Source organism: Etheostoma spectabile, chromosome 16, assembly GCF_008692095.1.
Source record: "Etheostoma spectabile isolate EspeVRDwgs_2016 chromosome 16, UIUC_Espe_1.0, whole genome shotgun sequence".
NCBI classification, from domain to species: Eukaryota; Metazoa; Chordata; class Actinopteri; order Perciformes; family Percidae; genus Etheostoma; species Etheostoma spectabile.
In genome coordinates, this window is record NC_045748.1 from 6,098,561 (window position 1) to 6,115,349 (window position 16,789).

The 16,789-nt window shown below is 39.9% G+C and overlaps 1 protein-coding gene and 1 long non-coding RNA gene across 4 annotated transcripts in view; one reads left to right on the forward strand and one right to left on the reverse strand.

The window, feature by feature from the left end:
- Nucleotides 1-948: 948 nt before the first annotated feature.
- tnksa (tankyrase, TRF1-interacting ankyrin-related ADP-ribose polymerase a) overlaps nt 949-16,789 on the reverse strand; it is a 95,546-nt gene continuing 79,705 nt past the window's right edge. For both annotated transcript variants that reach the window (XM_032540273.1, XM_032540274.1), the window contains 12 exons: nt 16,168-16,277; nt 13,284-13,472; nt 12,412-12,492; nt 11,937-12,132; nt 11,737-11,816; nt 9,348-9,468; nt 9,014-9,111; nt 8,034-8,108; nt 7,000-7,105; nt 5,752-5,938; nt 4,999-5,155; nt 949-4,770 (listed from right to left, as the gene is read on the reverse strand). In XM_032540273.1, coding sequence (XP_032396164.1) covers nt 4,684-4,770; nt 4,999-5,155; nt 5,752-5,938; nt 7,000-7,105; nt 8,034-8,108; nt 9,014-9,111; nt 9,348-9,468; nt 11,737-11,816; nt 11,937-12,132; nt 12,412-12,492; nt 13,284-13,472; nt 16,168-16,277 — 1,487 coding nt within the window. In that variant the 3' untranslated portion in view covers nt 949-4,683. The remainder of the gene's footprint in view (nt 4,771-4,998; nt 5,156-5,751; nt 5,939-6,999; nt 7,106-8,033; nt 8,109-9,013; nt 9,112-9,347; nt 9,469-11,736; nt 11,817-11,936; nt 12,133-12,411; nt 12,493-13,283; nt 13,473-16,167; nt 16,278-16,789) is intronic.
- Nucleotides 4,521-16,789, forward strand: part of LOC116704676 (uncharacterized) — a 15,609-nt gene continuing 3,340 nt past the window's right edge. The window contains exons 1-4 of one of the 2 annotated variants that reach the window (XR_004335750.1): nt 4,521-4,743; nt 5,015-5,188; nt 9,028-11,834; nt 11,967-12,051. This is a non-coding gene — a long non-coding RNA (uncharacterized LOC116704676). Of the gene's footprint in view, nt 4,744-5,014; nt 5,189-5,656; nt 6,681-9,027; nt 11,835-11,966; nt 12,052-16,789 lie in introns of those variants that run through there. The other variant, XR_004335751.1, reaches the window with a different exon arrangement.

The following is a 16,789-nucleotide window of genomic DNA, read 5'->3' on the forward strand; positions in this document are numbered from 1 at the left end:
AAAAAAATGAAAAAAAAAAAAAGTGGCAAAATGTAAAATGCTAACATTGTCCATAGACCTTTTTAGTGAAACCTTTGAAAGTCAACCATGAGAACCAGTGGCCAACCACAGCAGAGGAGCTGCTTCGGCTGATTTCTGCTGCATCCAGTCCCAGCTGCAAGGTCGTTTTTAATATTTCTTTTTTTTTTATCGTTGGGGGGTATTGATGATTTTGCTTTTCCTCACCATCTTTATGAGTTGATTTGTTTTGTTTTTCTGTTCTTGGATTGGCTGAGCTGCCTAACAATCTCATCATAAATACAGAAATTTAATTTTTACATTACAAGAAATGGCATGAATTGGTGTTTTAGGAAGGTTAACGGCCTCTTTAATCTCAGATAAGAAATACATGTGTTTTTTAAATGTTCAAATGAACTGTCCTGGTCTGCCAGATGTTATTGTGTCTGGATACCTAGAGCTGCTTATGGTTATTGGTTAACTTGTTCCACCTAAAAGTACATTAATCATAACAGTATTGTTTCACAGTTAAACAGGGGAAAGTCAGAAAATTTAAAGTAACCAAAATAGTGTTAGTTAGCTCATTTTAGCTATAGTTCCTTTTAATTATGTTTATTATAATCAAGTATATTACATATTATCAAGAACATAAACAAAAATGGCAAAATTAACTAATTACACTCTAAGAAAATAAAAAGGCTGTGGTTTGTGATGCAGTTTAAATATATTGTTATACCTGGAGTTGTTTCCACTTTTTTGCAACAAGGACACATAATAGTCTTGAAAATGGGATTATCCATTTAAATTTAAATTACTTTTTTGGATTGACAAAATTGACATCAGAGGATGTAAACAAAAAGCAAATGAAGACGGAGGTAAAATGAATTAAAAAGTACATCCTGTTAGGTAACCACATTGTGCCAATAAACTGAACAAAGAAGAAGACAAAAATACACTTTAAGTTCTTTTATTAAGATTTTCTTCTGTACAAGAGCGAGGAGTGTATGTGTTCCACACGTCAGCTGGTCGGCAGCTTTGTGTGTCTGTACAACAGGAGGGCAAACATTACTGATGAGGAATTGTGTTAGTTAACGGTTGGCTTTTGGTAGAAGGCATGTCAGAAGGTGAGGCATGAATTGATAACACACACACACACACACACACACATCCCTCCAAACTATTTACAACAAGATGGCTGACTGGCCCTTGAGACAGATAAAGACAGGCCAGCCAAAACACATTTCAAATAGTTATCACAAAGTATTTCAAAGGAAATATAGGCAAAAATAAACTCAAAATTATCCATAATAGACCATTAAAATGCCCATCTGGGGATAGTTTATTTACAGTCTTATTCAAAACAAAGTTTGTGTTTTATGTTGAGAGGGCCAACATCTGCCACTTGATCTGAAATCTTTTCTTTTGGGCTAACTAATCAGGGACAACACAGGTGTCAAAAAACAAAAGGACTGAAATTTGCTATGTATATCATTAAAAATCCAATTAGAGCTTTTTGACTAAAGTCAGTTTGTGAAATGCCAGATTCTTAATAATTTCATTGAGGAAAAACATGTCTTCTAGGCAAGTAAAATCACTTGGTCTTAAAACATCCTTTTACATCGGGCCATAAAACGCTGCTTTATCTCTCATTTTCCCTTTTGAAGGCTTTTTTTCCCATAACAATTTAATTTCAAGCTTATTAGTTGTTCTCAATTTTACTTTAGTCATCAGTTGTTCAGTCTCTTTAATTTTCAATTCATTTCCTTTCCAATTTCCCTGCAATGACTGGCTTTGTAATTTGCCGACATGTGCTGCTACTCAGTTAATTTGTTATCATCATTGTTATTGGGCTGAACTATTGCAAAACTGAGGGAAAACGTGGAAATAAGATTAGTTTAAAAGTCTCAGGGGCAGCTATTTTGAGCTACCAGTTAAGTTTCTCTGAGGACAAATGGAGATTTTAGGCTTAGATCACACTTAACATGGATTTAATGTTTGTTTGCACTTGGCTCAGACCAACGTCATCTTCACCTTGAAGGCGCAAATCTGCTGAAATCTGAGTTTGGCTGGCAGACACTGGAGTGCTAACAAAGTCCGGATTAAAAAGAAATCAAACTGTCAGATTTCAATGTGATGTGCCTCATGAATCTGTTGCCTGATTTGGGTAAATCCGTCATAGTACGTTTCCAAGTGATTTTAAGGCTATACATTCTCAAAAACTGTTATTTCCCTTTCATTCAACGACCTCAGCACTGCTCAAGGAAACTAAAACAAGTGGTCCCATGTGGTATACAGTGTCCTTAAAAAAAACAAAAATAACAGAAAAACATGGTCAGTATAGTTAAAAAAAACAAAAAACTTTCAAGCGTACGTAGTGTGAGGAGTTTGCTAGATCTTGCTGTTATGAAGTTTATCGAACATGTTAGTGTATGTCACTATAGATGGTGAATAATACAACCAAATGTGATGGCATTTTTACAGTAGAACATATCCATTCTATCCATCATCCTCAGTCAACCTGCAGATCTCTAGTTTATATAAATATCTTTTTGAAGCCTGTGACCAGCCCGCTGAATGGCTTGCTAAGATGCGGAGACTAGGGTCACTTTCCACATTTGCTTATGTTGAGGAGTGTAAACTTGGGAGTATAATGACCTAAAAATAATTAAAACATAAAGAAACATGCAAGGAAAAAACAAAAATGGAATAGACCTCAGAAAAAGACCCTATAGAAATGAATCCCTACATAATGCCTTCCTGGTTTACAGTAGATTTGTTCTATTCAACGTAATACTACAAGCCAGCAATTCCTCTGTTGCACCACTAGGGAGCACTAGAAGTTACAGGTAGAGAGGGAAGGGCCGAGAAGGCAGCAGGTTCATGTAAACATCAACACAACGTGACAGACATTAAACACAAAACAAAAAGATGTACCAGATGTAGGAGAATGTTATGTAATGTGAATGTTTAGCTGCAATTGACAAGATCCAATATCATTCACCATTTAGGTATTCACATTATGTATGTAAGTGTTTGTACATGTACTTATTGTCGTTGTCGAGTGAAAACCTTGTATGTCCAAAACGGTTGCTTTTCAGGAAATAAAAGGCTAATAGGCAAACATTTTAATTGAGCAATTTTTGTCTGCCAAGGTAATTGTCTGTTTAAATATCTGCACTCCACAGACAGGGGGACCAAAAGCATAGAAAAATGAATACAAAAATTGAAATAACAAAATATGGAGATACAAGGTTTCTGGCCAATGGCGACAATATGAAAGTGTCACAGTTTGGTCTCGTGTTCCTCCTGGTTCTAGTAACACACTTTGATTTTGGACAGTTTTAATCCGAGCTGAGCTGAAACGAGCAGCAACCACCGTTAAATGTGAAAGATCTTTAAAAAGTCCCATAATATGCTCATATTCAGGTTCATACTTGTATTTTGAGTTTCTACTAGAACCCGTTTACTTTTACTAATGTTCAAAAAACAATCTTTCTCATACTAGTGTATTTGTGGCATCTTAAATGTATGTTAAGTCCTCACGTCTCTCTTAAAGGCTCAGTTGCTGAGTATAGGCTGTGTGCATTTCTTGTTTTGAGACTTTACCAATATTTCTATAGCACCTCAACCTGCTTTTTACAATATGTGACCTTTTTAAGACGTAGTTTAAACAGTATGACTGTTAGATTCAGAGTCCAAACACAGCATTATATTGAAATAATTGGCAAAAAACTGATTTCCTAAAAGCGGTATGTTTAGTGGCATGTTGTACTGGTGTCTCCAGTTTCTGCTTGCTTGTCACAACTTAGCTCTGCCCAAAATCTGGATTTTGAAACTTAAAAAAGCCTTTTAAAAAAAAAGAAGAAGAAAAAAACAGTTTTGCTGTTCCTCTGACATGAACTGGTTTGGTCTGACTGGTGTGTGCAGAAGATGGTCCCTGTATGGACTGGGGTGGAAAGTCTGCAGCCGGCACTGGTAGCAGCAGTGGATTGTTTTTCTGCTCATTGACTTCTGGGTATTCGCCCGCTTTAATCTGTTTTACTTGTTCATGCTCCCACATGTTTTAGAATGTCTTCTTTGTTTACAGCAGAACATATGTGTCAGAACAGAGAGCTGTATATTGTTAAAATGAGTTTCATTGGTAAAAATGTGACCAGCTATAACATAAAATGTGCTTGATTTCTGATTTCTCATTGCAACAATCGCTGTTTCTGGAAGTGGCCTCAGGGTGTTTTGCTGATGTGGATGATGCACAAAGCCAAGAGGACACAATATCAAAACAACACATACAAATTGAGGGTAGATTACATGAGCAGTGTGCAAAGGTGTGACACCAGTGATGTTGGTTTTCCTTTGGACTGTGTTCTGTTGTAATTGCTTTCTTGATTGTTTTTCTAAGGACTGAGCCAGAGGCCTGCAAAATTAGACCCAATTAATTAAAGACTGATAGATTTTGCTGTCTGCTGCTTTGGACTGGGCATGTATCACACTCCAAAACTCATCCTCCTTCTCTTCTCCTGTTTAGACACATCCAGGTCCATTTCTGAGGGTCAACAGTTCACCTCACCCAACTCTGAAGACTTTCAGTTAGGGTCTGAGGTTCAAAAACACCCTCTAGTTTAGTTCCAGAGACTGGCTCTAGTCCCCTGCAGTCTGGCCTTCTTCCAGTCCAGCCATGATTGCGTTTTAGGACTTCTGCTCTGGTGTGGTAGCAGGCGTGGCCAGACTCTCCGGCTTCACAATCTGGTAGGTGATCAAGTATTCTGGGTACGCCTGTGGACAAGGAACACGTCAAATATAACTCAAAGTAAATATTAGGCTTAGGATCGATTTGTCATTTATTTTAAATGTAGAAGGATTTGCTGCTATTTAAAGATGTCATCTTGGACTCTGAAATTATAATGCGTATTTAAGTATTTTCTGGCATTCTTATAGACAAATCCATTAATCAAACACTACTTATTTCATACAATTTATGTAGCAAAAATATTTAACACTGACCTGTTCCCCTCTGTAGATGACGTACTCTGCATACGCCAGTCCGTTGACGCTGGGTCGACCTATAACCGAGTGGTGTCCAGGGGGGGCGTGGGCCATTTTCATCGCACTAAACTGAAGAAACGACTTACCCAGCGTCACTCTGCAGAACAGCATCTGCCTGAAATGCAAACACACAGAATGATACATGAAGGTCAGATAAATATTTGTTTATTTCGTACATTTTTACTCAGTAATACTATGTTACATTCAATTTTTGTCTCAATTTAGCTTCCTGCAATCACGCACAACAGTGATTGTGTTTGATAAAAGGTTATTAAATTCCTGTTTTCTCCATCCGGGTCCCAGTTCCATACTACACTGTTACAGCAGTTGGTACAATGAATCAGTTTCGCTTTACTGTTTTGCACTAACAGGAAATGATAATGTACTAAGTGCTGATAGCTTTGAAATACAAGAAAAGAAAACCTGTTTTTTTTCACAATGCATTGTGGGACAATAGAGTCCATCGAAGGCATATCTAAAATTGACTGGATTCAGTTTACATAGCAGCATCTTTGAGTCACTTTAGTGGAATAAACAAATAACAATCAAAACCTGATTAGAATTAGTACTTAATGTGGAATTTGGCGCTGACGAGGAGTTCTTTCCTTCCACACAGGAAGAATCAAGATGTTGGAACAAACAAGATGAGATGAACATGCCACCGTGGTAAAGAGAATTTTTTTTTCTTCTTAAACTAAAAAGACATTTCACCTGTGGCACACATAGCAGGAGCGGTCTTTGTGGGTGGGGCATCCCGTGCCTCCACCAATCCCATACACATACTGATTACTTTTGGAGGAGTTCTCCGCAAAATAGATCCCGGCTCCAAACATGCCGCCGATGTAGGCGTGCCGCTCGTCAAAGCCCTTGTGGATGATGGCATTGATGAAGGGAGAGCCTGACAGGAGAAAGGACGCATTCATATTAGGGCCGTCACATCTCCACATCCTGTATGCACATGCTTATCGGCACCTGGAAAACCACCCAACACCTCTTTTGTCTAAGCTTCCACACAAGAAGAATTCTATCCATTTCTGGAGGCTACAATACAAGTAGCTAACAATAATTAAAAGCGTTATCAAAAAAAGTCTATCTGATGATATGTCTACATTCAGCATCCTCTGCAATTAGTTTAACTCACCTTGTATAAAAGGCACTCAGCACAAATGTAAAAAGAATGCAGACAAGGAAGAGAGATACTGTTTGACTAAGTGTTATCCTGGGAAATCCAGGATCTAAGAGACTTTGAACATAGTGCCGTATAATCGTTGGTGTCAGACGCAGCATTTCAGACATCACAGAAGCCAGCCGTTTTCCTGGGATTTTCAACTCTAGCGTTTTAAAGAAACAGAACTCGGTTGCAGTCCCAGGGGTTGTGGATATGGAAGATTAATGACTGGATGACCAGCTGTTCTTCGACGCTAACATCTCTGCAACAACCCATACCTGCATATGCATTCTCCACAAGATCAGGGGGACACGAACATTCCTCACCCAGGAGGCGGCACAGGTTCTGGTCCAGGCTCTTTACATCTCACGCCTAGACTACTGTCACTCACTCCTGGCTGTTGTGCCTCCATCTGCTTTCCGACTTCTGGTGCTTATCATCAGCCTAGCTGATCTTTAACCTACCCGATTCAGTACACAGGTACTTGCCTGTTGTGCTGTGAATGGCTACATCCAGAACAAGGATGGTCAAACCACACACCTTAACCTGGCCACTAGGCTCTGCCACTGCCTGTGGGTTTTCTACTTCCTCACAGGTTAGACTACACTATGGCAAAGGTTGTCTCGGAGTTCACAAATGGTTGAACATTGATGCAGATGGCTGAGGAGTTTCACTTCTGTCAGCAAAGCGGAAGTGGCTGATGCTAAAGGAGGTGATCAAAACGTCATGGCAATGACCAGCTAGGCTAGCTCTGACGTGACAGCCCGACCTCAACTATACTCTTAATTTACCGTGAAAGAGCATTCGCTCATTGTGATGGTTGTGATTCTCGTCTGCAATTTCCTTTTGTCTGTGTGCATATCGCTCCCGAAGCTTCTTATTCACCACCTTCTGAATCTGCAGAGGAAGGAATAGAAGAACAGAGGGAGGGATGAGAATTAAAATGTATTTCTAAAAGTCAAACCAGACACCACATTTAATTTGACTCTTAGTTAATTAAGTTTCAACTCCTCCTTTGTGATCATTAAATGACAAAACTGATAAAAAGAATATTTGATAACAAAAAAAAGACATACTGGTCTCTACGTACCGGTATGTATACTAGGGCTGTTGGAACGAATTTCAAAAGTTGACTATAATTCAAATGCAATTTAATAAATAGGTTGGCTAACATTAGCTAATCTCCCTCTTCTCATGTCTGATGGACAATAAGTTACAGGGGTGAGTGAAAGGCTGCGGCTGGAAAATAGTTATAACATTAAGTCAACATCCACAAAGCCAAAATTAATGTTATCAATAGTTAGCTCATTCTGGTTTCCCAACTGTGTCGCGAGTTATAGGAGCTTAGCTGGGAGCTTCATGGAAACAGTTAAAATTAATTTTAGCTGCCCTGCAGCTGTTCAACTTCATATATTACCATCTAACGGCTATATTCTCAGTAAGGAGACAATCTACAAGAAACAGGTTGCTTATAAATTCCTAAAATAGTAGTGGCAGCCCTGTTTGGCTTACTGTAGTTACCAATGTCGTTAGCATCGGGGCTAACCTATTGTTACTTTGTAACAAATCGTTTTGGCTGTGCTTTCTAACATGATGTCATTGTGCTAACCAAGCAACGTCCGCCTTTACAACAGAGCCACTTTAATACACTTAATTATGTTTCATTACAGTCGCTGCTGATCTGTGTTTGTGGTGGAAAATAACATAAACAGAGCGGCGTGCCAGAAACGCAACGCGCCATGACAAAGGTCACCTTTAAGGCCAAGCTAATGTTGTCCCTGATGATGTTCTGTCCCTCTAGTGGACAGAACATGTGAACACACACCTTAATGATGTTGTACCGGCTGAAGACTCCACCTGCATTGCCTCCATCGCGGTGCTCTCTGATAGTGCTCTGTAGCTAAGGAGGAAAAAGCAGACAGAAAACGATCAAAAAGAAAAGCTTTTAAGGGTATAACGGAGAATGTCGGGGATAAAACATGCTAATGAAATGCAGTTTTCAGACAGTATATCATGAATAACATAAGGTGTGATTCACACCGCTGTCTGGACAGCATTAGGAGACATAGTGATGAGTCATTTTTTACTTTGGCAGAACAGTAGTGTTTTTATATTAATTCAGAATAACAACTCAAACGTGTGCACTACACAAGTACACTCAGTTGCCAATGTATTAGGTAATAATGCTTAAGCTAAAACTTAAACTTTTCGCTTAAGCATTAGTTTTAGTTGGGTGTACCAAATAACGTGGCAAGTGACAGAGCAGCAACTCATTTAATCACAGTAGATAACTAAATAATGCCTGTGGGAAATGAGCTGCAGCTGTAAACGTGTGGCAGCAGTGAAAAAAGAGGAATATGAAGTAAAAATAGATCAGAAGCTGCTGCAGGTGGATTTACAAATTGATGGAGCTATTTGAAGAAAGTTTGCCATAATGTGGGTGAAATGATCACCACCATTCACAAAAGTCATCCTGATGACTATAAAATACTGCTGTGAATAGGAAAAGGTACTCAACCTAGCATTAGAAATTGTCTGAATACCTCATATCAATCATTTTTCAAGTTCCCAAGTAAAAATTACAGTTTATATTAGCTGTTAATTTTTTGTTAACATCTGACGGTCCTCATTCATTTTAAATCCATTTAGACTGATATCTGCTGTCGCTTTCAGTTACTGCTCTCATTTATATAGTCAGTGGAGCAGTAGCCGTGGACTAAAGTCTCGCCTGCAGATTGCACACTATCAACCTAAATGTATGTTGTGTCTGGATGTGTGTGTGTGTGTGTGTGTGTGTTTACATACTTCCTCCTCCACAGACTGGAACTCCTTGTCGTCCAGTGCCAGGTCGATCAGCACGGTTCCCTGGCTGGAGCAGTGGAACGTCAGATATGGGTTTGCACCTATAAACAAAAAAATGACACTGACAATAAATTTCTTATCAAACATTACAGGTATAGCCATATATATAACACAGGAGTTTGATGTATAGATGAACTAAAGTAATCTGAAGACTAAATAAGAGAACTTGGTATTATAAAGAACATGCTTGATTGTTTTAACATTTCAGTGTTTATTTGTCAACTACGTATTTATATACAGTTATTTCAATACAGTAAAGCGTGTGTGTGTTCCTGACCTTGCTGGCCACCCAGCAGCCTCTCGATGCCCTTGATGAGTTTGTGTCTGTGGCCGTAAGCGTTGATGCCGATCTCTTTCAGCTCCTCGTGACCCATATCTGCCAGCACATCCAGCGAAATCTGCCCAGAAATAACAAATGAGTCATGCCAGTCTTGCTTAGAGTTGTCTTCTGCCAAACAATGTATATTACTAGGAAAATAACATTTTATGCTCTTAATGTCCAATAATTATTTGAGCGATACTTCTAATTATACTGAATATCTGTCAACTGAATCAAATGTCCTAATTTATTGAAAGGTAGAACTCTTGAAAGCTAAACAAAAACACATTACAGTTTGATGGTGACAACAGCAAGTCGTGCTAAAACTGAACATTAAAATGAAATAACCAAAAAAATCATGAGGTCAATGATCTAAGACACTGCAGAGACAATCGTTCTCACAAATATTCATAAGAGGAAGACAGAAGCATTATTGGAAAAAAGGTCAACGAATGAATGGCAGTCATTATATGCAAAATGATGATGGTGAAGATTGTGAGTTTTTTCATGCTGGTGGCAGAGATTACTCTGCTTTTTAAACAGTTACCTTTACGTACTTCCCTTTGTGTTGCTGTGATCACCATAGCTTAAATACTCTTCTCCGAATCATAACACTTAACAGAAATAAGCCAAACAGAAACTGAAAATTTGTCTGGCACCAAAGTGAATACCAGAACCCTGCCTTCATTTCCTAAATCACAGCAAAAAGATGAAAACTTCATCTTTTTTACTTCCTCAGAAGCCTGTATAATCTTTCTAACAGAGGAAAAACTGTTTGTCACACTCGATTTGAAGTATTCACAGAAAACATCAGCCTGGTTCTCGCCACTGGCTGATGCTTCAAGCTGCCATCTTACCATTTCAGAGCAGTCTGCCACCTGGAACATCCAACTAAATAACTTCTACCAATTCCTTGCATCTTGCAAAATGACTGCCTTCTCCTTGCAAGTTTTAACTAACTAAAATTGAATAGAGGCCGATCTCCATATGTTTTGCAAAAACTGTTCAATCAAACGTTGTGTTGACGAAGGTTTACTACTAATCGTCTTCTACAACAAAAAACAAATCAGAAGAGGAGCTTGACAGAGGGAACAGAGGGAGGATTCACACCGCAGAAAGTTGATTAGAGTTGTAAATCATTACAGCTGAAATAGGTTTGGTTTTCTGTCTTTTGACACAATATCGTAATTTCAACATAATGAGTAAAAAGTGTTCTAGTGTAAAAAAAGTGTTTGTGTTCAAGTAAATTAAATTGGCCGATATGAATTCCGTTAAACCTACAGTAAGTATCTCTTTGTTATGACTGAGTTATTGTTATTCTGAAATAAAAATATACTTTTCCATTAAAACCAAGTTGACTCTTACCTTAATCACAATCTTCATCTGAATATCAATGATTGCTTGTTTCCCTTTAGGGGAACCAAGGATACATATAACACAAAGAAACCCTGCGCACTGCTCTGCTTAGTCTTTGGCATGTCTGCTTCTGTTTTTCTCTCTGTCTGATTTTTCCTTTTTCTGTCAACCCATCTGTCTCCTTGTTGCTGCCTATGTCTATTTCCTCCATCTTTCTCCTTAAGCCTATCTCTTTATTTTTTCCCCTTGTTCTCTCACTCCGTCCATCTGTATCGCTCTTCTGTCTCCATTGCTCTATGACATCACCACCTCTTTCTTTCTGACAGTGGAGCAGACATAGTCTACAGCGATGCTCCAACTCTGCAAGACTGTACTTAGGCCCAGTGGTGCTCTGAGCTAAACGCTAACACTACCATCCACACAACAACAATGCTAACATGCTGATGGCTGATAGCTTTGCAAGTATTTAGCCATAAACCTAGCTATAATAAGCAATAAAAATGTTGGACAAATTAAAATGTTGATGACCCAAGATAAAAAGTTGAGGGAAGAGCAAAGTAATTACATCCTGAGGGGAACATGGATGTCTGAACCAAATTTTATGGCAATCCATCTGTTGTTGAGATAATTCAGTCTGGACCAAACATTGCCCTCCCTTGAGCTTCACCGCTAGAATGGTTATGAACTGACATGAGGAATGTAAAATGGAACAAAAACGAACAAAAGAACTGATTAAATAAATGAGTTCAAACCAAGACTGAATTAACCCTATAAGAAACAAACTAGAAGCCTAAAGACATTAGTAAAAGTTGGATATTTACATTGAAGAAATTCCCCTCAACAATATTTCACTTGTACTTTGAAGCTCTTTCCTGATCTTTCCACCTTTCATCCTCATCTGTTATACCTATGTGCCTCTCCAGTTCTTTGCACCTTTTGCTGTTCCCGTTCACTTTTGCTTCACCAGACACATAAAGAAAGGTTTGTGTACCTGTTCCCGCTGGAAGGTCTCTCGGAGATGTTCCAGCCCTAGGCTCTTCAAAAACTGGTTGATGGTCATGTCGAGCAGAGCTGCAGAGACACAGAGAGGTCGGCAGGGTCACTAGAGTCCCAGCTGCTACACATGTTTACATCACACAGGCATGCTTTCATTTCAAAAAGAACCAGCCTCTGATTCAGTACACAACTTACTGTATGTACTTTCTCCTTCCTTCCTGTCAGACCCAGATGCTCCGTCTGCTGGTCCAGTGGCCCCGCCCACAGTGATGTCACTGAGGGGCGCGGTCAGGTTGTCTATGCTGCTGGCTGCGGACAGGCAGGATGGGGATGGAGAGGGAGAGATGACCACCCCCCCTGCCGCACCTGTACTCACCACACTTGCACTTACCTGATAGTGGGAGAGAGAAGGACCAAGTCAAAGTTTATTGTTAAACTCTTATACACACTGACTTACATTTTACAACAGTGCAAATACTACAACTATTTCCTTACAGGTCACTTTAATTCTCACACTTAATGTGCTAAGCTTATTATTTTTTAGCCTTTTCCACATATGTTAGCATTTTCATCTTACAGCAAAGACATAATGTGACCACCACAGTGGTTACATTACGTTTAAGCTGAAAGCCCTCTATCTATACGTGTATGTATGTGTATGGACACTCACCACAGTGGCCTGGGGTTTTAAACAGCTTGGCAGGGCATCTGGCGGCATGGCGTCAATCAACAATGCTCTGATGTCATCAGCCTGCAAAAGATGAAGAGACAGACGTATGGTTAATGGCATAACAAGTTATAAAGTCAATGAACTGGCACAATAATGTGTGTTATATAGCCATATCTATCTAAAATTTGCTAAGATTAGCCTCAGTAAGCTACTGGTCACACAAGTCCCAGTTAGGCCGTAGCAGCAAAACCATGAGAGTCATGTACTGAGCAACGGTGCATTTTTGTTTCATATGAATTCAACTTTTCATTCGTAAGTAGAATAATTAAATGTTTCTTATTAAAAGTAGAACTGTCTCATTGCCAACTTGGTTGTGTTTGCATCTTTATTTTGCAGTGCCTGGAAATACCAGCCAAGAAGAGAAATTATACTTTCCAAGTCAACGAGTCCCCAGCTACAAGCCTCTTTTTTGTGTCCTCTGATCTGTAGCAGAATTGTGGGCTAATGTAAGCAACATCACAAGTTGCACTTCACTTCATGTAGATGTCAGCTGTAGTGACATGTTCTCTCAGAAAAACTGTGGTATGGTACCTACAGGCAAACAAGAACTCCTATTAGGAGGCTCATTAGGGAGCCTCATTAGGAAGCCTCATTAGGGTGCAAGAACTTTGGACGATACCTGTGTTACACATTCCAAATTTCTGAAAACTTTCTTCTTGGTGCTCATCTGTCTGAATAGTTAACCATTTCCAGTCAAACATCAGTTGAAGCTAATAATATTGCCATGGGCTGTCTCATTACAGGTACAAGACTAAAAATATGAAGAAATGATGATGAATACTGTGAAACGTTTCAAAGAAAGCCTCTCTTACCGTTGCCAAGTCCAGCGGCGTCTGGCCCTCCTGGTTCTTCATGGTGGGATCGGCTCCATGGGCCAATAGCAGAGCACAGAGCTGAGTCCGCCCCTTCTGAGCCGCCTCGTGGAGGGGAGTAAACGCCCACTTGTCTGTGGCGTTGACACACGTGTTGTACTTGATCAGCAGGGCAGCGATGTCCACGTGCTAAACGGAGGAGAGGTCGATGTGTAGGAGGAGGAGGAGGAGGAAGAAGAGGAGGAGGAGGAGGAGGAGGAGGAGGAGGTGGTCACGGACACAGAGAGAACAAAACGGGAGATGAAAAGGGGAAGAAGGAGGAGAGGAAAGGAATTCAGAGAAGAGTTACAAAGAGATTACATGAGAGCAGAAAGAAGAGGAGTTGGTGGGAGGATGAGGAGAAGAGAAAACAGCAATAAAAGCATTTAATGGGAAAATGTGTGAGCTCTGAATGAGTGCTATAAAAAACGTGATCAGAAAAAAATATGTGGATTCTCTGGAACCAAAATGGTATGAATTATTAACTCCATCATGATTCTTGCTTTCCCAAAGGTCTTTCCTTCTCTTCCTATTCTTTTCCCTCATCGTCTGTCTCTAGCATCAAACACAATGTAACTTGTTTTTTGAGTACCAGTGGGCGATGCTAAGTGTTTGTATGTGCGTCTCCAAAACTCAGAACTCATTAAGTTTTAATTCAAACATGTGTTTTATGACTCTTAGTAGCAGAATGCTGTCAAACTATAAGTAAAATATGGCAGATACAAACAAGGACTCCAGATGAAGGAAAAATAACATTACTGCATGTCTCCAGGGGACCTAATTGCAATAATAAGGTTAATAATAATAACAATGTAAATGGTGAAACAGGGTGGAAATAAGTGAGGTTATTATTGTCACACATACACAGAATTATGTATTATTGTATATGCAGGCGTTAACTGAGCTGTGAACAGAAAGAAGCTGAAGTATTTCAGCCTCCATCAGAATATGTGATTCAAGCTATAAGATTCAGAAACTGACTTACGCATCTCACATGTCATATGGATTTAAAGCTTCAAATATGAATTTATAACAGTTAGCAAACTTCATAATGTTTACCTAAGACGAATGACGCAGAATTAGCTGCATTACAGTAGATTGGACAACAACAAAAAATTTGAAAGTAAAATGTTGTACCCTAAAATAAATACAGTGGGTACGGAAAGTATTCAGACCCCTTTAAATTTTTCACTCTTTGTTTCATTGCAGCCATTTTCAAAAATCAAAAAAGTTCATTTTATTTCTCAGTAATGTACACTCAGCACCCCATCTTGGACAAAAAAAACAGAAATGTAGAAATTTTTGCAATGTATTAAAAAGAAAAACTGAAAATTCACATGGTCATAAGTATTCAGACCCTTTGCCGTGACCCTCATATGTAACTCGGTGCTGTCTATTTCTTCTGATCATCCTTGAGATGGTCTACACCTCATGGAGTCCAGCTGTGTTTGATTATATGATGGACTTGATTAGGAAAGCCACACACCTGTCTATATAAGACCTTACAGCTCACAGGTGCATGTCAGAGCAAATGACAATCATGAGGTCAAAGGAACTGCCTGAAGAGCTCAGAGACAGAATTGTGGCAAGGCACAGATCTGGTCAAGGTTACAAAAAAATTTCTGCTGCATTAAGGTTCCTAAGAGCACAGTGGCCTCCATAATCCTCAAATGGAAGACGTTTGGGACGACCAGAACCCTTCCTAGAGCTGGCCGTCCGGCCAAAATGAGCTATCGGGGGAGAAGAGCCTTGGTGAGAGAGGCAAAGAAGAACCCAATGGCACTGTGGCTGAGCTCCAGAGATGCAGTCGGGAGATGGGAGAAAGTTGTAGTAAGTCAACCATCACGCAGCAATCCACCAGTCGGGGCTTTATGGCAGAGTGGCCCGACGGAAGCACTCCTCAGTGCAAGCACATGAAAGCCCGCATGGAGTTTGCTAAAAAACACCTGAAGGACTCCAAGATGGTATAAATAAAATCCTCTGGTCTGATGAGACCAAGATAGAACTTTTTGGCCTTAATTCTAAGCGGTATGTGTGGAGAAAACCAGGCACTGCTCATCACCTGTCCAATACAGTCTCAACAGTGAAGCATGGTGGGTGCAGCATCATGCTGTGGGGGTGTTTTTAGCTGCGGACAGGACGACTGGTTGCAATCGAGGGAAAGATGAATGCGGCCAAGTACAGGGATATCCTGGACGAAAACCTTTCCAGAGTGCTCGGACCTCAGACTGGGCGAAGGTTTACCTTCCAACAAGACAATGACCCTAAGCACACCGCTAAAATAACGAGGAGTGGCTTCACAACAACTCCGTGGCTGTTCTGAATGGCCCAGCCAGAGCCCACTTAAACCAATTGAGCATCTCTGGAGAGACCTGAAAATGACTGTCCACCAACGTTTACCATCCAACTGACAGAACTGGAGAGGATCTGCAAGGAGGAATGGCAGAGGATACCCAATCCAGATGTGAAAACTTGTTGATCTTTCCCAAAACGACTCATGGTGTATTAGATCAAAAGGGTGCTTTACTAAATACTGAACAAAGGGTCTGAATACTTATGACCATGTGATATTTCAGTTTTTGTTTTTTAATAAATATGCAAAAATTTCTAAATTCTCTGTTTTTTCTGTCAAGATGGTTGCTGAGTGTACATTACTGAGAAATAAAATGAACTTTTTTGATTTTTGGAAAAAGGCTGCAATGAAACAAAGAGTGAAAAATTTAAAGGGGTCTGAATACTTTCCGTACCCACTGTATATAAACAGATATCAAAAAGAATAAGGGCAGCATCTCTGAACTGAACTCAAGTCTGCAGTGAGTGAAGAACGTGTGTGTGTCTGTTATACCCCGTATGAAGCAGCATTGTGTAAAGGTATCAGCCCTCCTTTGTCCTGTGCATTCACGTCGGCTCCATGTTCCAACAGATACTCTGCTACCTCCAAGTTGTTATAGCCGGCTAGAAAGTGGTGCGGGGGCAGGAGGGTTGTATGGAAAACACAGCAGGAAGACAGACGGTGGTTGAACAATAGAGGGAGATAAATAGAAAAAAAAAAGAGGAGAGACCAAAAAATGTCAGTCAGGTACTGGGAGGAGGAAAGGCAGAAAGACATGTCAGCCTACATCAGCCTACATCAGCCTACATCAGCTGTCGCGTGACAGCGTATCATCATCTTTTCCTTTGTACATCAAGGCAGAGGGTGCCTGGGTGTGTGTGTGTGTCTCTGAGTGGTCAGATCTATGAAGAAAAACAAATGGCACCTTCAAGGTCTTTTTTTAAGCAGTTTCTTAACTTTAAGTGCCAGTTGGGCTGCAAATCAATTGCTAATAAAGACATACTTTATCATCAAACAAAAGCTAGCCTGGTCATGAAACTCTCTCTGCTCCCTGTACTCGCTAGATCACCAGGGATCTTTTCAGGCCGGGCCCCTCAACGTTTCAGCTCTTAGATTACCTGTCTTTTTTACTTTT